The 22,848-nt window shown below is 38.6% G+C and overlaps 1 protein-coding gene across 1 annotated transcript in view; it reads left to right on the top strand.

Moving 5' to 3' along the window:
• Positions 1-22,848, top strand: part of LOC139734287 (serine/threonine-protein kinase PLK1-like) — a 90,589-nt gene that overhangs the window by 6,802 nt on the left and 60,939 nt on the right. Inside the window, exon 2 of the mRNA XM_071645080.1 lies at positions 861-1,171. Coding sequence (XP_071501181.1) covers positions 890-1,171 — 282 coding nt within the window. The 5' untranslated portion in view covers positions 861-889. The remainder of the gene's footprint in view (positions 1-860; positions 1,172-22,848) is intronic.

The raw sequence follows: 22,848 nt of genomic DNA, 5'->3' as shown, positions 1-22,848 counted from the left end.
GGTCGACCGGAACCCGTTCATATGAATATTCAGTAGGGTTCACGTGTCATGAATAATAATGCATGAAGCAGATCTCAAAAAGAGATCGCCCATTACAGTGAGAGGGCCTTGACAAAAGGCTAGCCACATGGGTAGTTTCTCTTAAAATTGATTGATTGCATGATCAGAAAGTGAGAATAAAAAAATTGTGACATAAAATGTGAGTCTTGAGCTAAGTAGGCCTACATACTAGCACTCTGTTTAAGTTCAAGTCCATGTTGTGATCTATTATACATACAATAATCATGTTTTTGAAGATTTTATTACTGCCACTGTGACTTCTGTGGTGTAAGCCATGAAAATTATGTGAAAAGTATATGGCGTGAATTGAAAACAAAATGAAATGTAAAGTTGGATTTTAGAACTGGATTTTACACTGTTTGAATCAAATCTGTGATGTTACAGTATGCTTTGTACAACTTGCCTGGACAGAAAGTTAACGATGTCAATATATCATAGCGGCGCTATTTTTAAGTTTCGATGCGGACGGCATAGAGCTGTCAGGAAGTGATACCTCGATGGTTATCAGCCGCGGTCTGACCAGAATCCAGCAGTTGCCCATCAGTGACTAACGAAGTGTGAATGTCAGTGTAGATGCTTGTAGTCTGTCCCTTATTTCTGGGTTAACTCTACATTTCCTTTCACTTGGCACTGTACCCTTGAGCTGCCCCCCAAGCCTTACGCGACCTCCGCATAGCTGTTGTGTAATTATTTGGTTTGTGTAATAGTTAGTGTGATATCTGATTAGTTGCAACTTCATCTTTGGACTTACACTGTGACTGCCATGCCGTTAACTCGCTCCCAACTCTCCCACATGGCAGGTCCCCACAAGGATGCTAAGTGGACCATCATGGACCAGCTCCAGATGAAATCCGGTCTTGCCACGCCCGACAGCGGTAGCCCCCACGCCACCCCGCCTCCATCCCCGCAAACGCCGGTGGCAGGAACATACCCGTCCACGCCACCCCCGACCACGCCCCCCAGGCCCGGAGAAGGGGGCGTGAAACCACCGATCCCACCTGCCCGGGCGCCCAAGTCCACCCCCACTGCCAGCAAGCTGCCGGAGCTACCTGCTGTGATTGTGGACCCAGAGACAGGGGACAGGTACCGCAGGGGACGGCTCCTTGGAAAGGTAAGCAGGGAAAAATAGTTTTGAGAACCAGTACCCTGTTGGTTGATATTGCAGTACCTCACTCTGATAGTAAATACCTAAGCTAGGGGCCTTTATCACCTGTCAAGATTTCCGCCTGTTCCTTCAGCTGTTACTATTATTATAAAGTCTTTGCAAAGTTATTAACTACAGTTGTGGCCCCAATCAGGAACCTGAAGTCTTTTCCTGTTTCATTATGGGCTCCTGCAGGGCAAATCTTAGAGAAGCCGTACACACTGTGATGCCTGACTGTCAATGCACATATAGGATATAAACTTTTCAAGTGGATTTTAGGAGTTTGTGCATACAGGTGTAGGGGTATATCAGAAATTTCAATGATTCGCTTCATATATTTTTCAATGGTTTCCATCTGTCTGAATACCTAACATTGATTATACACTCGTTCAAATTTTTACATTCAATGAGTTGTTTCTATCTCTAACTCACATTTTAGAACTCCTTTGAAGCGCTTATGCTGGGTTTTTGTTTCATCTGCAAATTGTAAATTATGCCTTTAACCCTTTTGTCCATGTAAGTAGCAGGTCAGGGACTCTTGGAGTAATGTAGCAGTGTGTCGGGAACTTCCAGACTTCTGGATGGTGCACTTAACTGGCTTAAAAATGATTAGTTTCCCTCTGCTGCCTGATAGAGCAGGGTATTGCCTGAAACCACATCCCCCTAAATTGCAGTCATATGATCTTTATTCACATTATATGAGACAAATTTATCTGGGAAGGTTTTCTCTCTTTCTTTTGGTCTCTTCTTTTAATGTTTCCTTTGACAAGGAGATGTATGAGGGGGCATCGATCTATTTTTAAACTGCTAGCCAGAGTGACTCAACGGCAAGCCTTAAATATCTCCCCCAGTCAAGCGGTTCTTTTTAGGCAGGATGCCTAAAAGTGGAGCGTTAGGATGACAGCGATAATGGTACAGAAACAGCGGTTCCTCCGTGCATCTTGTTGTCAGGTCAACCCTGCGCTATAATTAGCGAAGGTTCCCATTTACGCTTCCCAGTGCCTCAACTCTTGATGCATGTGTCGTATTTTTAATTCAAGTCAAAACGTGCCCCAGTGCACAAAGGATTTTGGTCCTAACATACATCTTTTGAGCTACGATTTCTGTGTGAAACTGAAGTGAAGCAAAGAGGATTTATGCAAAAAATATGTGAGATTTGTTGGCTTTTCCCCAGGTCCACTGAAATCCACACATCACTATCAAAAAAAGGTGTGTGTAGGGAGGGGATACAACCCATGTACTTTCATACTCCATATGGTATAGTCTCAATCATTTTTTTTTTTTCAATTTTATAAAACTGCAAGGTATTTCAGTGTCAAATGACTGTAAAGTTTTGAAACGTTTATTCAATCAATCTTGCATAGTGTTTTTATTTTTCAAAGCACCAGGGAACTAGACTCATTTTTTTTTTTTTAAGTTTGTATGCAATCCTGAATGACAGAAGAAAGTATTTCAGCCTGGAAGTACATCTAAACTATACCTTGCCATTAGTACCCCACCCCCAACACACACACACACAAACACAATCCCCTGCCCTTGTGGTACATCGAAATGATGTACCCTCCAATATGCTAGTGTAAATGAAGTTCAGTGTATTATGCTACAACCTGGGTGTGAGACCATTAGTCAATTTCCTGTTATTTGACAAGAAGTTTTTTTGGGGGGGGGATCAGTCATTCACAAAGTGTCCTTTTTCAGGGGAGCACTGTGTCCGCCAGGCTTTGAGTGCTGATATCATCCTTTTCCCTTTCATTCCCCCACCCCATTCCCCTTGCCCCCAACCCCAAACAGTAGAAGTGGGCATCATTTTAACAACGAAGCAAAAAGTCATTTAGTATTCAAAGATTTACTTTTGAGATCTTTTGGCACTTTGCAGCAGATTTTTACTGAGTAGTAAGAATGCTGTGTATGCCAATTTGATTTCTTTAAATTCATCAGGAGACTCCAATGAACAATCATTAAGGTATGATTAAAAGGAGCAAGAGCAGGTGGTATTGAATGAGAATGAAAACATGAAAATAATTTCTTAGATTAAATTACAGCTTTACACTTTTTTAATCCTGTCCATTTGTTCTCAGTGTGGTATGGAATTGTTTTGTGTAATTCCTCTTTGGAAGGGAGAATGATAGACGACTACAAAGCTGTTTTGAGTGGTATGCCGTATATGCAGGGGCGGATCCAGGAATTCCGTAAAGGGGAGGTGCCTTTACAAAATCAAAGGGGAGCGCACATGCCCCCCCCCCCCCCATTATTTTTTCCTTTAATTTCTTTTGATTTAACAGAAAAAAAAAGAGGGGGCACATGCCCGGTGTGCCCCCCTCTGGATCCATCACTGTATATCCTGTATATGTACAGGGAAGGTATGTTGGAGAATGCATCATATTACATAGGAAAGTCTAGTGTTTGGAATTGCCTTCAGAGAATGAGGGTAGAATTTTATCTGGCTTGTGGATTCTCTCTTGGTTCACCATGTTCTGCTACAAGGAGGGATAGATGTAGAAATGTTGTTTCCGATCCGTTCTGCACAAAGTTTGTATTAAAAGTAGCTCTGCAGTTTCTGTTAGCAGACATCCAAGGCAAGGAGAAAATCCTGCCTACTACCACACTATGCCCATGTTTCCCTGAAGTTATAAATGCCAGGATGAGTCATGCACAGTTCAGGCCTGTCACAAGCCAATTATAGCCTGCGCAGTTGCGAATTATTTTAACACTCGGTGATACCCTCATTGTACAGTGCAAGCTTTGGGAAGAAATTTGCATGTTGAATGGTCTATTGTCACTTTTTACTTTCTTCTCTGATAGCTGAAAGTGAAAAGTAGGATGATTTCATTTGTGGTTTTTCAAGTGTTTGCATATCGTGAGAGACAACGTACTGCATTGTACCTTTTGAGCTTTCACTTCTGTCTTTTTTGTCACCAAAAGAGAGTTAAGAGTGTTGAGTACAACTGTACATAGGAGTGAAGGAGGCAGCAACTTTTGTGCAGCTTCTCCCAATGTGGTTATTTTTTTACTTGCAATATTCTTTTATCCGTTCTATTTTGTTTTTGTTTAAATGATGCTTATAAAATGATGGTTAAAAATTAGATTACATATATATGCACATACCCTGGGGACAATTAAGACCCTGGGATGAGAGGAGGATAACAGGAGGAAACTCGTACCTGACCTGCTCTGTGCAGCTGGTCCCTAGAATATCTCAAGACAATGCTTAAACGTTGACCCAGATTGCCCTTGGCTTTGCCTCAGTTGTTTGCAAACTCCTCACAAATCAGTAGTAAATATTAAAAGAGCCTACAGATTGTAATGACTCCTTATCTGAATGAAAGTTCATAGCCCTCTCAGACTAAAATAAACTGAAGCTGAATGTGATGCACTTTCAGAAATGTTTCATATGTTGTTTTGAAACTATTGTAGTCATAAATGTTGAACCTGAAGGCCCAATCGACGTGTAATGTTTGGAAGCACAATACTGCTTTTATGCTCTGCTTTCCTTTGATGTGAAAAAGAAAATGAATACTGTATACTATTCACCATGCAATATATTATATTTCTTGAGTGGAAATATCCAGGAACTGGTACTCAAAAGATAATTTTACAAATTGTCAAATTCGTAGATGAGAGCCTCTGTGATGGAGTGAGAAAAATTATCCTTAAATTCAGGGTAAAGTTTAATTTGAGCAAATTTCAACTTTGAAGATATACAGCACTGTTGTGTCATGGTAGGCAATAACATGTGGAGTTGTTCATTTAGAACTCAATTATTGATCAACTTGAATATTTCAGGAAAATAGAAATACTAAACTGCATGTAAATCTACGATTGTGCTCAGAACTCTAATACTGGCCCTTGATTTGCAGTGAATCAGTGAGAGACAATATTGTCTCTCTCTTTCTCTCTCTCTTTTTTTGTCTCATGGTAGTCTTCGTAGTACATCGGAATTATTTGTCATTACATTCAATATAACAGTTATGCCTATGTCATCATGATTGGATACAGTCAATGAAATTCAATTAGGATGTTTCCCCGTCTATCGCTGCCCGTCTTTCTGCTGTCGAATCATCCAAATTGGATTACACCCATCATTCAAACTTTGCCTCTGATGAGTCCCTTCATGCGTGATCGAACAGACACTATGAATTTTTAGCTGTCACATTGTACATCGGCATCCATTCAGAGTGCGATTTCATACCGAAATCGCACAAAGAGTCAATGGATAAAAGGAAAAGACAAAGATTCTTTGAGTGACGGCTGTTTCCTGTTTTCTTGAATGGCAAGAATTGATGAGGCCCTTTTTATTCTTTGTGCATATCATGGTCCAGTTTCCCTTTTTTCCCTTTTCGCTCTCATTTCTCTGTCTGACTCTGGGCTGTGTTCACTGAAGGGTGGATACTAGGACCATCATTGCCGGTAATCCTATTGCTACAAGAACTGGTATTATTTACTCTATTCACTTCAGAAGAGGCATGAGTAATTGGCGCTCTTACTGGACGACAAAAGCGATTAGAGCTCGTAAAAAAGGGATCGAAGGAGGAACTTTACAAATGACTGGCGTCGTTGTGTACGCTTTACGTGGTTGCTTTGAGTTTGACTGCCGAAACCAGTAAGAGATTCATTTGTTAGACAGTAAACACAAAGGAAAGAAGGAGCGGTGATGACGTGTATAGGCCTACCTGGTTTCCTTGTAACATCGGCTTCAAAGAGGGGCAGTATATACCAATTTTTTTTTTTATTGGGTATAGGGTGTTTGCTTCAGAATGATGAACTTCTTTGTACCTTGTATCTGATGTTAGTGCAATTTGTTAAAGAAGTATTGTGGTGATGACAATAGTTTAGATTTAACTCTATTTTCTTTCTCTCTTTCAATTGATGTGGCTTACAGCATTGCCTGTGAACAAAAAAAGACAAACCTGCCTGTATGGAAGATACTATAGAACTTTCTGTTCTGTTCAGTTTTTTTTAATCATAAAAAGAGTCAGGAAAACAGGAAATAGATGGACAATGCTAATCACTGGTTTAACAGAAATATATTCTGGTGATGTGTGCACAGGATTCTTTAATTTCTATTAAAGGGAACACAAACCCAAAGAGCAATGTGGATTGAGTGAAAGCAGCAACATTAGTAGAACATATCAGTGAAAGTTTGAGGAAAATCGGACAATCGATGCAATAGTTACAAATTCTTAAAGTTTTGGTTTTGGAACCGCTGGATGAGGAGACTACTAGAGGTTATGACGGACGTATGAGTGGACAACAGTATAAAGAAAATATAAAGAAAAATCCACAAAAATTCATTTTCATGAAAATTACAAATTCCACCAACTTGATACTGACATGTATGTTAAAGGTAGCAATTATTCCCCCTGCTTTCTGAAAGCGGTTAGTCAAGTGCTCTTTCATAATGCTACAAAAGAGAATTTTTGTTTAATTTTCTTTATATTTTCGTTGTATTGTTGTCCACTCATACGTCATAACCTCTAGTAGTCTCCTCATCCAGTGGTTCCAACACCAAAATTTTAAAAATTCATAACTTTTGTATCTATTGTCCGATTTTCCTCAAACTTTCACTGATGTGTTCTACTAATGTTGCTGCTTTCACTCAATCCACATTGCTCTTTGGGATTTGCTTTCCCTTTAAAGCCAGTTAGATAAGAAACTTAGAGAGGGATGCCAGGGTGTCTGTAAGTTTATATAAAACTGTGTCGCTTTTTGTCCTCATCAATGGGCCGTTTCATATTAGCCGCATTCACACATAAGCACAAAATAGCAGGATAATGATTGCGCTCCAAATCTCATGATTTTTTGCAAGCATTCACATGGACAGAAATAACCTGCTAATTAGCTGCTTGATGAATCAATAAATCTATTGTTCTTGTGCATCACAGTGATGTGGTGCGCACCCTGTGGTGTTGTGCGCTTTGAAGGATGGGATACAAAATCTTGAGATTATTTGGTCCAGGATTCACATTCTCACCGCATGGCAAATTAGCACCCTAATTCAGAAATAATTTCATTTCATTTCATTTATTTGGCAAAATATAAAACAATATACAACATGCAGGTCATTACAAAGAAACAGATACATGCCAGGACTCCTAAGAAGCAAATTTGTGCTTGTGGCTGGAGCCCTCAAGCCAAAATGGATAAAATACTGTACATTCAATCAACCAACACTTATTGTGATATGGACCAAAAGATTGCTTAGGATTAGTATCGCGATGCTGATCACACTACTGATAAGTGGTGGGATTTTTGTGTCCACATGACGTCGTGCAAAGATAAGATTGTGATCGTAATGCAAATCTCAAGATTTGCATCCTGCTAATTCGCATAAGTGTGAACCCCATTATAGAGATATATTTATGGCAGTTATCTTTGCTATGTTTGAAAGCATTCATTCACATTGTAACTTTAGAAATTGCAAGGTTATGACTGTGGAAAAAAATAATTTGCAAAGTTTGTGCTACATTTGTAGTTGTATATTGGTTTGAGAGTCTGTTGCATGTGAAGTACAGTAGGGTAATGATATAACATTAATGATAGCCTGGTGGACTAGCTCAGTAGAGCTTTGCACAGGGCATACAAGTGGAAGTTATGTGACAAATATCAATTTTTTCTTCACAGTAGATTAGGGGATTTGTCAAAGAATACTGGTCAGCAGCTTTACTTTGCACCTACTAGTTTCAGTCTTTCGGAAGAAATTTACAGCTGTAACTGGAAAATGCACCAAAATGACCATCTTTGACAACACTTCCATTCATGGCTCTCTCTAGATTTGAGGCAAGGGGTTCGTTGAGGTTAGACAATCACTGCCAAGATGTCAACCCCTCACCAGGGGCTATGGTATATGATGATACTGAAGGCTTTGAATGTAGCTTGAGAAGGAAATTTTAAGGAGCTGGAATATGAGGGGAAGAATAGTGGGGAGGGGAAAAAGGCACCTGTTACCTGTTTTCCCTTCCCTGAGTAGAGGCATTGGGTGGACTGACCTGTTTATTTAAGGTCAGTAAAAGGTCATGGGTCATTGCCACAATCAAGTTGTTTTTTTAATGTAGAGTCAAATAAGAAAGTTCTCCAAAGGGCTTTTTACACTTGCAAATTTTTGCTTAGTCCTGTACCAACGGTGGGGCTAAGGGGGGGGGGGGGGGGGGGGCTTAGCCCCACCGTTGGTACCGTACTCTCCTTAGCCCACTTTCTGTTTACACTTGTTTTTGCCAAAGTGGGATAGCCCCACCGATAATCCCGTACTATCTGGCCCTGCAAAAAAGCAGGGTTAGCACCGCAATTGCGGTGCCAAGCAAGCAAGAGTAAACAGAACGAAAAAATAATCCGGGGATAAGCGATGGAGACGAAGTCCGACCCCCACTGACCAATCAGAAACGAGGTAATCAAGTGCTGCCGGTGCGTGCATGTACTTGTACAGTGCACAGCGTAATCATGCATATTCATGTGGTTTAGAAAGTACGGGACTGAGAAATACAAGTGTAAAAAGGTCAATTTTCTCCTTTGCCCAGGACAAGAGCCTAGTACGGGACTTATTGGCGAGTGTAAAAAGCTGAAAAAATTAGTATGGGACTAACGATAGTCCTGGGTCAGAGAAAGTACAGGGTTAAGAAACACAAGTGTAAAAAGGGCTTTAGACTTTTTCTCACTTCTTTCACTGGAGGCACACCTACACAAAAGCTCACTCACTCTCTGCAGTGTTCTGTTATCAGAGGGGAAATTTAATACTTTTCCTTCATTCATCGCTCACTTATAGCAAGTCCATGAAAGTAGGGATACACAGTGCATTGGCAAAAGAAGATAAGGAAAAACTTCAAAAGTTCAAGATGAAAGGCCCGTTCACACAGAAGAGTTAGCAGTTTTGTTTGATTGCGTGTGTGTTGCAAACATAACCGCACTGAAAATGACCAAATCACATGTTCATATTCTCATGTCTGATTAAAATAAAAAAGGCACATGAACTTCCTGTTTGTCTCAACATTTTTACTGGCTTTCACTGTGCCTATTGTACACCAACTGGTGAAGACTATAAAGCTCACAGTTCATGTTTTTTCATTGTACTCATTATTTCATGCATAATATGAATGAAAGAGAACATATTTTTGGATATCATCCCATCACTACATTTTGAGTAGGGGAGTCCACTAAATTGAAATCAGTGACATATATACTGTACACGTATGCAGTTGGTGCACATTCCCCCCTCCCTCACAATGGTACAATATTAATATGCAATCTACAATGTGCTTTGGGAAATGAGATAGATTATATACAACTGTACAAGATCACCTTGAATATATATGATAAATAGAAGAAGATATTGAATACAATATTACAGTTTGAGATTTTATGTAAAACTATATAGGGCCTACATGAAGGATATGATTGAGCTTTAGGGAGTATACATACCAGTACCTTTGACCCCCCCCCCCCCAATTCAGACTGAATAGACATAATGCCTGCATAATAGATTGTAATAGGGCCTATATAATATGCCAGCAAAAGGTGGTGGTACCTGCTGTTATTTATATATCCAGTACCTAATTACCTTGCTTTCTGTAGCATCATACCATCACAAGGCCATTATGAAGTGTGACCTTAGCATAATGGTGTGCATATTTGTACAGTATATCAGGGCAATATTCTAGCGATATATATGTGCTAGTGTTGGTCATGGCCTATTTTGTGTGAAAAACCTGTTTGTCTACATAGTTTCCAGAGCTATCTGTACATCAATAATGTTGGCCTATCTGCTTAACGAGATTTCTTGCATCATGTCATAATCATTTTGCGGAAATATGCAAAGGAGAGCAGACATTATATCATACTACCGTACTTAATTACTCGACAAAGAAGTAACTTGATTACCTATTAATTGACAGTAAGTGGTTTAACTCTTCTGTGACAATTCCCACTGTACCATCTCTAAATTTTGTTATACTTATGAATTTAATGTAGTTTGATGCCAAGTGATAATGTCTAGGTTATAGGCCGTACAGTTTGAGGATTACCCGGAAGAAAAATATTTTTAGTTATACCACAACTCATTTATATCCATCATTTCATTCCTGCCATCTAGCCCACATATCGCTATGCAAGAATTGATTTATCTTAATGCGATTCTGGCTGCTACGCCATGCTGGTAACGAGAGATTGATTCCAGCTGAAATTTGGCGGGAAATTGCTGTGGAGTTGTGCTGTACAGCACGACAGACAAAGGGGGAGAGTGGCAACCTCATCTCCACTTGTAGAATGACTGTCTCTCTCCTGCTGTGTGTAAACACGTGTCTTTCAAGGTAGCTCACAAAAGGCCCATTACTGGTGCATGGTATCTAACTGTGCTCTCGAGTACAATGTAAATAGTCGGGGACAGTAGGCGGCCCGCTGCCGCCGGAAACATGACGTCCCGCATGAGTGGGTTCAATGAACTGTCGGTATGTTGATCATTCCTTCTGTTGGACGTCATCAGATTGTTAGCAAACAAAAACTTGATGCATGCATGACTAGGCAGTGTTCTATACTTAAATCATATAATACATAAAATATTTGGATGTAGGGCCTATTCAAATGCTTTGGTATGTCTTTTCTTTGTCTGTGGTTGTAGTTTTGTGTTAGCGACTGTTGTCTCTTATTTTGTTGCCAGGTGTCAATTGTTGACAAAACTCAAATAAACTAAATCGGTTTGAGATGGTGACCACAGCAATGCAATAAAATCAAGTCTCTGTGAAAGCCGGCACATTTCTGTCACGCATAGGCCCTATGTGTAGATTGTTAAGCATACCATTATAATGTACTTTTTTTGTAGTCTTTCAGAACAATTGAAAGCTCTCATTTTGCAACAAGATGTTGTTACAATTACAAGATACGTGTCGCAATTGGAATTGTTTGTTCTGTAGTGGATGAATGTACAATGTACAGCTGTATGTCACAACATACATTGTACAAGTGTACGATTTTGCCTGTTTTGTTCATTTCATACTGAAAAGTGATACACTTCACCAACTGCCTCACTTCCTGCTGTCAATGTCTGGAAAGTTCATGATATTTGTATTTTTTTTGTATTCAAGTGCAATAAACAAGGAGGAAATGCATGGAACATCGCCAACATTTAACGGGACTTCAATTTGAGCTGCACATTACAATTGATATACTATTATGCTATAAATGTCTGCCACTTGACTTGACGTGCATATTAAAGGAGTTTGATGGGAAGTTGAATAGTGTTTACACAAGTTAGGAGAGATGCCCCTTACAGCTGAAGAATAAAGGACAACAAAAGACAAGACCCCTCCCCCCCCCCCCCCGCCAAAAAAAAAAGAAAACAATCAGAGAACTACAGTGTACATGATTCAGTGGGTAGGCAAATGTAAAATATCACTTTGAACTTGCAGTCCTTACCTGAGAAATGTGGGATCTTGAAGAGGGAAGTATCAACACAAATTCCTTGGAAACAATGCACACAATGAAACCATAATGTTGAACATGATATTACACATTGTCACAAGGTTTGTTCATAGAAAAATATTAGGACTGTGAGCAGAGAATGTCTCTGCACTGTGGAGAGAAGAAATCAAGAGAAATACATACATTTTCCAGAGTCTTCTGTTACATGGCTTGGTTCATTTCTGCATTAAATCGAATTCAAATTCAACACAAATTTCAAAGACACAAAGATTAACAAATGCAATGATTGAAATTGTAGGAAAACAATACACAAACAGATTTAAGCATTTGGTAAGTAATATTATTGTACAATAAACAGCAAGACATGTAAACAAGATATAGTTTAGGTATTTTTTCCAGTAAGATGAGAGATAATTGAATGCAAGAGACCACCATGGGGTCTTGTGGTAATGAAATGTGACACATTTTCAGTTATCACTGGGAAGATTTACCCAAAAAGGCATCTGCTATGACATGAATGAAAAATGGAGAAAACAAACATATTTCATGGATTTGATATTCAACATTTGCTGATTTAATTCATTTAGTTCAGTGCAGCAGAGTAGCATTATGGAGTTTTTACAGCACAGCAGAATATATTATAGACATACAGCTGTAGTTTCTGAGCTTAATGCTATAAAACCTACAATAATGTCAGTCTTTAATCATTTCTCAGTTCTGTCAGTTACAGATTATCATGCAAGTTCCACACAAGTAAAAGACAAAGAATCCATTTCTCTTTCATGGAATTGTTGATTGACTTAAAATTGTTTATTCATATTATAGTTCATTTGTATGTTAGGTATTTGTAACTCATATCAAAGAAAAGTTCTCAGATAACACAACAGTATGGTACCTTAGTGTATGCATGCCTTTCTTGCTCAACAATACAGTAAGGCTCAAATGTGTTATCTCAGTTTTCACACTAAAAGATATTCCTATCGCTAAGGGTATGACTAGAATAACAATATCATCATGGGTTCAGAAGTTATCGGGCACGTGTCACATCAAAATTATGTTTTCTTGATCACTGTACTTTCGGTTTTATTTTCAACCCCTATCAAGTAGATTGTAGAGAGGGTGTGGATGTTTTCTAAGTCTTTTGATCTCATCAAACTCTAATGTTTGTCATTATTGACTGAGCACAAACCATACAAGAATGTCTACGTGCAGAGCAAGTATAAAGTTTCATATACACACATTCACAATAGCCACTGTTTATTAAAAAAAAAGAAGAATCTATAGGTGCTATTTTAAAACTTGGGAGAAAAAGGAAAATATTTGACCGGAAGAAGATGGCTGAATCAGAATTGTAAAACTGGTGGAAAAGACAGAGCTCTCTCATGAAACGTGGCCTATATTGAGTTCCAAGCAAATCTGCTTCATGCTTACATTATAATATGTGACCGTGCATCACAAAATGAACAAAAAGTCGCACACACTGATTTTGCGTCAGGACTGAAAATAAGTGAAATGGGTCAACCTAGCCGATCTTGACTTTTTCATGTTTTCTGAAAGAGCAAGTCTTCTTTTACATTATGCTAAAATTTGGGGTCATAAACGGGCGGGAAAGTGTATTTTTTAAATCTCGAACAGTTTTGGTAGAATAGTGTGATTAGGTGTGTCTTTAGAGTCCCTTCTTCATTTTTTAAAAACCTTGTAAAGTTCACACTTTTCCTGAGTTTGTGCTTTCTTTCCAATACTTAGATAGGTTAGGAGAGTCCATTTTGATTTGAGTTATACATCATTTTAAAGCTTACAGTCTGCTCTTTCAGAATGTAGTCTTAACTAAAAATTCATGTCTGGCGACTTTTTGTTTGTTTTGTGGTGCAGGGTCACATATGAGCACTGAAGCTGTTTTATCATTCACGCATATTGCTGTAAAAATTGTGCCTTTTTTTTCTGGTCTATCTATCTCTCTGTGTACCTATCTATCCATCTATCAATCAGTCAATCTATCTATCCATCAATCTATTTATCCATCTACCTGTTAATCTACCTGTCTGTCTATCAATTATCTATTTACCAATGTCCACATCCATCTGTCTATTCATCTGTCCACGTACGCTGTATATTTTTCCATCGATATATAGTTTGTGGAGAATGTTTGTCAACCTCCCTGTATGATCATGCACATACAGTATGCTCAAAAACTTTGTGCTTGTGTGAACATATTTTGTTGATTATTATGTGTATGAGAAGAACTTGAGGCTGTGCAAACAGTGAGTGAAGTTATTTGAAGTGTTAGCTTTTCAGACCAGTAAAACTCTAATTGGTATACGAAATGTTCGTCATGCACTGTTTATCTTGTGCAAGATCTTAGCTTAATTAGATCCTTGTGTGTTTATGTCCGGAGGAGCACCGAGAACCGTCAAGAGTTTGCTGGCCACGCTAAAATGCATTTCGGCGCTTAAACATGCGAAAGCCTGTGTATATAGCAGGTAGCAGGCGATGGCTATTAGACATTCCTAGCAGTTTTATCTCCTGCAAAGATCTCGTTTATGGTGTGTTATGTGTGTCTGAGTGTGGGTGTGTGTGTGTGTGTGTGTGTGTGTGTGTGTGTGTATCATGCCCTTCTCATACCCACGTGCCTGTTCCTGCTCGAGACATCCCCCCCCCCTTTGCAGCCCCCAATTTCCCAGTTTCCTGCGTTTCAAACCTGTCACTGATGACTCACCGTGGGGAACTATTGGCAAAGCAAACTGCGGAGAAAGAGAGCGAGAGCGAGATTAGACAGAGGTACAGACATGTAGAAAGAAAACAGGAGGAGCATTGGAAGGGAGAGTGACAGATTATCATAGAATTCTTTGCATTTTCCACTTCATTGGAGATTTTTTTAAAAGCATGTTACCATTTGAAGAAAAAAAAAAGATAAATGATTTTTAACTTTTGTATGGTAGTATTAATTTATACAGATTTGGGTACAAAGGTAAAAGCAGTTAGAACAGGATGGCTGAAAATCAGCGAATCATTATCTTGACTCACTCACATTTTTATACATGACATTACATGTATATGGGTCAGCACTGCTCTTGGCATACGGTATTTCTCATTTTAATGGACGCGCTAGCATAGGGATACAGTATACCATGCAATGGGAAGGTTGACCCAACTTGGGGAGCGTTTCAGCTCACTTCTGGCATAGAATAGGCCTTTCAGTCACGCGACACTTTTTCTCAACCACTCCGCTGGCCCACACTGAGTCTATGGGGCCTGAAGGTCACTCCTAGAATTACGTTTTCCAGATAACTTTTGGAGAGATTTTGGCAGTTAATAAATGCAAAGCTGTTTTGATTATGAGGTGTGAAACACCTTTCTGATACACTGAAAAAACTTTGATCTCTGAAATTGTTGAGCCAGAATTACATTTCTGTGGAGATGATAAACACAAAATGGGTTTGAAATGCATTTATATCTCGGATCTACCCTTGCCAACTGCATGCATGATCTCTGCTCCTCTGGTCAAACAGTACAATGGAGTTACACAGTTTTTTGACTGGCGGAAGAGATGATGAACTCGAGAAAGGCCATCTGAAAGGCCTTTGCAAACGCACTTTGATAGTGGGTATTAACCCATTCCATACGGGAACCTGGTGGTCTGTATATATATATTAAGTCTATGGGGATTTCAGAATTCAGTATGGAATGGCTTAACCCGTTGAAAACGGGCTGATTTTGCTACAACCACACACATTTCCCATAGACACCTGCCCCAGAATCTTGCTTGGAGTCAAACATGAAAAAAGAGCATACATTGTATGCTTCAATGTGCATATTTGCTTTACGTGTGCTATTTGTGTTTTTTTTAATGTACCCCGGCATGCAGAGAATGAAGATCAATTTAATGGGCCACCCTTAAATCCTCATGTTACCGAGTCCTTAATAACTTTACCTGATTATGTACAAGTTCTGAAATTCATGCAAATGGATTCCCCCTCCTCCCTCTCCTCCCATTTGTTATTGTTGCCAATTTACTCAAAGACCATGCACATTCTATCTTCCTGACATTCTTACACACTGTATTTCATTTTTGTCTGATAATACTGTATTAAAGGCACTGTTTACCATTGGGAGCAGTGATTTAAACAATATTTGAGATATCACATTTCGTCGGGTGCCCGTGCATTGGCCGCTAACGCAATACAAATTGTATTGCGTTAGCGGCCAATGCACGGGCACCCGACGATTTGATGCAAATGTGTAGGTCAGGTGTATCACAAAACATCCTACCATATAAGATTTTTGCAATATTAAAAGCCTATTCAAAGGTATGAGGAGATATCACTGTTTTTTCTCACTAAACCAGAACAGTAGACATTTTAGTCTAGAAACAATTTTATTATAACTATTGTTCACATTTTGTATTTAGCAATACTTAACATTGACTATATTGATTAACTTTTTTACACTGGTTGTTTCTATCCCTAACTCACATTTCAGAACTATTTTAAGCACTAAAGCTGGGTTTTTGTTTTGTCTGCAAACGGTAAATAATGCCTTTATTTTACAAGCATCTCTGAATTCATGAGACATACATTTGGCAGAAGCAGACTTGTGTGTACACTATTAACCCATTCCATACTGAATTCTGAAATCCCCATAGACTTAATATACAGACCACCAGGTTCCCATATGGAATGGGTTGTTAATAGAGCAAGGCAGAGTCTGTCTTCCCATCAGAGTCCCTCATTTTGCCTGAGGTAATACAGACACTCACCAATGATTCCCCCTTACCCGTGGTCCTCAATCCGTGAATCCTTCTCCAAGCTCCTCCACCGCTCCCGAATATGTGACGACTGTGGCCCCAACATGACCCCGGCCAGTCACAGGCTGGGGAGGAAATTACAGGTGACTGGAGAAGTTTTGGATGGCCTGTGAAATGCAGCGGAATGCAAAAATTATTTGCCTCAAACTTGAAGAATGTGGACAGTTGCCCTATCATGTTAGCTATGTATTCTTATCGTGAGCGACCCCATGAATATATCCCCACATCCGTATAAGTTCTTCATGTTGGCTCGAAGAACACCTGCTAAGTACTTAAATAGTAGATATTCGTCAAATAATCAGCAGGTTGTGCTCCATGTTTGTGAAACAGTAGCTGACATATCCCCATTCAGTCTATCTGTCTGTCTGTCTGTCCACTTGTCTGTCTGTCTGTCTGTCTGTTTTTTTGAGAATGAGACATCCTATTCTGCTGATAACTACTAATACACCACAGTTCCTTTTGTTGTCATGCAGCGCACTTAATTGCACCCGTGCAAATACATGTACATGTGTACATGTGTTAAACTCATAGTCAACCCGTTCATGGGTAACTTCCATTGTTCTTTCAAGTAGAGTAGATAACTTTAGTGAAATGATGGTGAAAAAAAAAAAAGTATTTGAAGAGTTTGTTCGCAAAAACCGATAAGTCCATACTTTATTTGCCAAATGGAGATATTTGCGTTTAGAGGTCAAGAAAAATAAAGAGAATAATAAGAATTTTTTTGCTTCTTTTGACCATAACTTCAAAAATGTACCTTTACTGTATATGTAGTGACCAATGTATCATTTAAAAGGTATTATTTCGTAAATTAAGACAGAGACCGTACTTCAAAATCTTCAAAAATGGACTTATCGGTTTTTGCAAACAAAATCGTCATTTGTTCTGCTTGCTGCTACAAACTATACCCAAACACCTTTGAAATTGCCAGTTTACCCCAAGCTGCTAGTGTGATCACATCGCCAAAGTCAGAGAGTGTCATAAGGTGTGTATAGGGGCACATCTATGGGGTGAGAAATGGGAGAAAGGGATGAAAGAAAGGACAAGGCAACTATCAAAAAGCTTGAGGGAGGAGAGAAAAAGGTGGAAGGAAGAGGATGGTACACTGTATATCAAGGGATAGGGAGGGGGCTTTTAGGGGGGCAGGTCGAGGAAGTGATAACACATAAATGACTATAACCATGTGCTGTGGTTATCCCTCTGATTAAAGTAGATATGCATGTTTTGTTTCTTAGACTGTATTTGATGTGATATGCAAAGATTCTATCATGACCACTACAGTGTAGCCAAGTCAGTGTGCAGCACTGTACACCTTACAGGCATAAGGTCATGACTTATACAGTTATAGGCCAGACAAGTATGTATACAGTGCGTGTATTGATGTATTTCTTTCACCATTCTGACCTTTAACTTTCTTTTTGAAAAGTAGAAATGAAAATCAATGTTGTCAGTTTCTTTTGTTCCTTCCAAGGTCTGTGGTCTGCCCATATGAGGCACCTCACCTTGTAGCACAAACACGACCTCACATTTGTCATCTTGGTCATAGGGATCTTAAGTTATATTTTTGTTTCAATGGAACTTGGGGCCCCTCTATGTACAGACCGGTATGGGATGAGAATCAAGCTCTATAACCGACAGCACAGACATACACAATTCAGACAATTCATCAGCAAGCCAACCTGTGTCTGTGTTAACTACTGATTCAAGATGATTCATAACTTGTGCCAATGGAGTGCCTCCAATGGTCATGGGCTTTGCAGGGGTGCATAGCAACAGTTGCCATAGCAACTATCCCTGGTCAGTTTGCTTGGAGGGTATGATACATTGGGGGGGGGGGGGAGGGGGTATCCTCTGACTGAGGTTGGCTTGTGTGAGGGATTAGGTGGGGGCAAATTTTAATGCCTTCACAACCACATAAGTTGTGGTGCCTCAGCAACGCAACCATATGTTACCATGGAGCAGTCTTATAGAAAACTGGCCAAACTTTTAATGGTCTATCACTATGACTGTTTCTAATTACACAGAAAATGAAAGTTACCGGTGCAACTCACAGGCTACTGTAAGACAAGAGTGACAAGACTCCGAAAGTGAGAAGTGACACAAAGTAGGCCTAATCCTTTCTCCTCAATCAGAGAACAAAGAAACCCACAAAAAAGAACATCTTGAATATAGATAAAAAAAAGCTTCCTTCAGAGATGTCTACTACAGTAGCCATTTACTTGAGCTTTTGATAATCAAAACACAATGTATCTTGTTATATTACTATGTGAAAAAAAAATCAGGCTTGTACATATTTCTTCCTTTAACTTCACTATATGTAAAGCCATTTTTGGCTAGTTTATACTATATTTGCCTTTTGGGAATTGCACCTGTTTGTATCGAATGTTGGAAAAAAATTGGAAAATATTACTCAAAGTGTTGTACTTCATATAAAATACTTTGATTTTGTTTACAAAATGCGTAAACCAAGGAAGTCTAAATTACACTTTATGATCCAGAGTCCAACACCCAGTAATGAACATTTCTTGTTTCAAGAATTGCTACATCATTCAGATCATCAACGACAATAAATTATGTCCCCTACAGGAAATTTTATCTGTGGGGTACTTTTGAAGCCTCGTAAATCTCTGCCACTGAGGATTCTGTAACTGCAGTTTTTATATCCAGCAAGCATAGGATGCATTACTACTAAGATCTAAATCACAGCTATGGTAGTTGTGGTTAATTATGGATATAAAATGTAGCACTCATGTTATTTTCTTTCTACCAGTACTGGTGAGAACATAGTTTTGCTCTTTAATACTTTATTGATGTTGGTTGTGATTGAAGTCATTGTTTTCAATATTACCATAGAGTGCAGTGCAGTCACAGTGCACGTAAACTTGTAGCATGACTAATGTACCTAAAAAGGATATCAGATTTACAGTATATTGCATACATGCAGTGTAAGCCACACGCACAGTCAATATGAGGCCTGTTTTCAGGTTGCAGCGTGTAGGGCCTTTTAACAGTGAATTGTGATTTTCTCTTGAATTTTGAAAACTTACCAAGTTTTTCATGAGCAGGTAATTACTGTGCCATCAGTGTAAATGCACCATACTGATCAATTTCAGTGGCTGCTGGTCATTTTACTTTCAAACCAGAAATTTTTGAGAATTTTGCAATGAGCCAAAATTTGCAAAATGAAAATGCACAAAGAAGTTCTTGTGTACACTAAATGCATTGATTGCCAGTAGATTTAATGCTGCAAATATTTCTGGTTTTACAGTGTACATTGTATCAGGTATACTCTCTAAAAAAAAAATCGAGTGAAAATATTCACTCTTTTAAGAGTGAATATAAAAAAGAGTGAATTTAGAGTGAAATGGAGTGATTTTTGAGTGAAAATGTTCATTTTCACTCGTTTTAGAGTGACCTCAGGGATCACTCCAAAATCTTCGAGTGATCCCTGAGGTCACTCCAAAATGAGTGAAAATGAACATTTTCACTCAAAATTCACTCCAATTCCACTCTAAATTCACTCTTTTTTTGTATTCACTCTTTTTAAGAGTGAATATATTCACTCGATTGTTTTTAGAGAGTATGAGAGAAAAGACCCAGTGGATCAGAACTCACGTAAAACATTTGATTGATGTACTTTTGGTTGTGTGTTGGTGCTGAAATTGTTATACCTGAAATTGTTATACTTAACAGCATAAAGGGATGATATACTCATATTCCAAGGCCTTGAGGAAAACTTGATTTTTGCTGAAATCCGTAGTCACTTTAAGTGGATGAATTATGAAAATAAACTAAGTGCACAGAAAAGGAAATACTAGTAATGTGCTACAAAATGAATCAACTTAATTGTCTAGGCAGTTTCCTGTACAATGTATAATGTCATTTGTCACCATAAATGATAAATGAATTATCTTTTTTTTTCATTTTGTAGCTTTGAGAGTTTGATGTTATACTTTTATAGATGGTTCATTCAAAGACACCAAACACTAAAGCTGCTTTTGGATAAAAACGTAGATATGCCATATGATTCCAGTGTGAACCTGATATTTCCCTTCCTATACAGATGTGTGTGGAGAATTGCCATCGAGTTTTCGCTGGAGGCAAGGTGCTGCCCCTCCTGCTAGCATGGCTCCTACCCCCTAGTGGGGGAGGAGGGGGTTTTATTTAATGGGGGTCTTAACCTCATTCTCCCCCTTCCCTTGTTATTCTTCCTGGTAGGCAAAACCCAAACCATCATACTTAAAGGTAGGGAATCCCATTTGCACGCCTTAAATGAAGAGCTGTATAAATACAGTGGTATGTTGAAGAGAGCATCATTTTAGAAACTCCCATAAAGTATTGAAAGTGGAAGGTAACATTTAGTACATTTTTTTGACCGTTAGATTTTGAATTGAATTGTTTTCGGGGCTCACCGTAAATTCCAGTACATTGCTAGGCTACCTTTGCAGACCCACGTACTGCATGTGTGTCCATCATGTATATTTTGTGAAGAAAGTTCAACAACACTTACAAACATTTCTATATACATTCTTGCCACACACTCTATATGTTATTACATCAGCTCTTGTAGTTTTAGATTTGTGTTTATAGATCACAAATACAGAAGAATGCAACAAAAAGGCTTAAGTGTGGCTGACACACAGAACTACTGAGTAGTTGAGTTTTGTGCATTATTCAAATTTTAGATAACTGTTGACTTCCAAATTTCTAAGCAGTGGCCTAAGCAAGTCCCCTGAGGTTCATATTCAATGTTTTGCTGCATTTTGGGAGGTCTGTAAAAGGTATCCCCTACCTTTAATACAGCTATAATGAAATGAAAGCAATGATAAAATGAGGTGTTATATGGGTGCAGGCTGAATATTCCAGGGTTCGAGTTCGAGTTCGAGTTCGAATTTATTCGTTTTTCCACAATAAAATCATACAGACATAAATCTCACTTTCTTGAGTGACAGATACAATGTATGTAAATTCGTACAAAGAAACCAACAATAATGAGAAACACTAATAGTATCAATACATTGCAATTGTTGCAGAAGTAACGAAAATGAAAGAATTGTCAATATGCACTGTGTGAAAAAACGGAGGGACCCACTAAAAAGACAATGCTTGTAGAGTGTGGGCCCCTCTTGTATTAAAAACTTGATGCAAAATTTGACTAAATATAGCAACAAAGCAGCACGAAAAGTTTGGCATAAAAAGTTTAGCAGCCCACTAAGAGACAGACGGACAAACAGTTACACACAAAACAATAACAAACGAAATAATGAGCATGAGACAAGACTGGGACAGCAACAAGACTACTTATAGGGAAGAAAACTGACTCGACGACACGACAGGAAACAAGACTACAGCGCGACGAAGAGGTAACAAAATAGACAGGAGTAAGCAACAGAGACAACGATCATCGGAGGTTAGAGGAAGAAAGAGAAGAAGAAGAAAAGAAGAATATACAACAAACCCTTCAACTGCGAGGTATAAGTTAAAGAAGATCTTATCATAATCAAAGCTAAGGCAAAGGTAACAATAATGAAAAAAACGGCAATAAAGATTTTGCGGACGGGAAACAAAATAAGCCTATGAACTAATCTGATTCAGGGGGTCGTCATTATAGGATTGCAAAAGAAAAAACTTCAATCTCCTTTTAAAGGAGTATATAGAGGGAGCAGATTTTATATCGTGGTTCAGGGAATTCCAATAATTAGGTCCAGTGTAAATAAGTGTATTCTTTGCTAAAATCGTTCGAAGAAGTGGTAAATGAAACTCGTTAGAGCGTCGGGTGGGGTAATTATGGAATGATTGATTTTTTTGGAACATAGAACCAAAGATAGGTGGCAGTAAACTGTTGTCATACATATACATAAATTGGCCTAAGTTGTATAAAAATAATTCGTTAATTTTTAGTAGCTTATTACAGTTAAACAATACATTTGTATGTGAACGAGTGGGAGAATTGGAAATGATACGGAGGGCTTTCTTTTGCAATAATAACACTCTATTCAGCAGCGTCTGATGTGTATTGCCCCAAGCTAAAATTCCATAATGAAGGTAAGGGAGTATCAAAGAGGAGTATAACACAAGTAATGTCTTTTCAGGAATATAAAATTTTAGTCTGTTCATAACACCTATATTTCGAGAGATGATTTTGCAAATATGATCAATATGTATTTTCCAAGAAAGTTTATTATCTACAAAAATACCAAGAAATTTGAAATATGACACACTTTCTAAATTACAATCATCCAGAACTATTTCTGGATTCAAAGAATCAACAGTATTGCTGAAAAGCATATATTTTGTTTTTTGAACATTCAATGACAACTTGTTAGCTCTGACCCAGTTGGTCACTTTTTTCAATTCTGTATTAGCTTGTTGAACAAGAACATCGATATCGTTATGGGCAAGAAAAACACTGGTGTCATCAGCATAGTGTATAAAGGAA

Source organism: Diadema antillarum, unplaced genomic scaffold, assembly GCF_040938485.1.
Source record: "Diadema antillarum isolate AM-2024a unplaced genomic scaffold, OU_Dant_1.0 seq00000522_RagTag, whole genome shotgun sequence".
Lineage (NCBI taxonomy): Eukaryota > Metazoa > Echinodermata > Echinoidea > Diadematoida > Diadematidae > Diadema > Diadema antillarum.
This window is presented reverse-complemented; position numbering and strand designations above follow the sequence as displayed.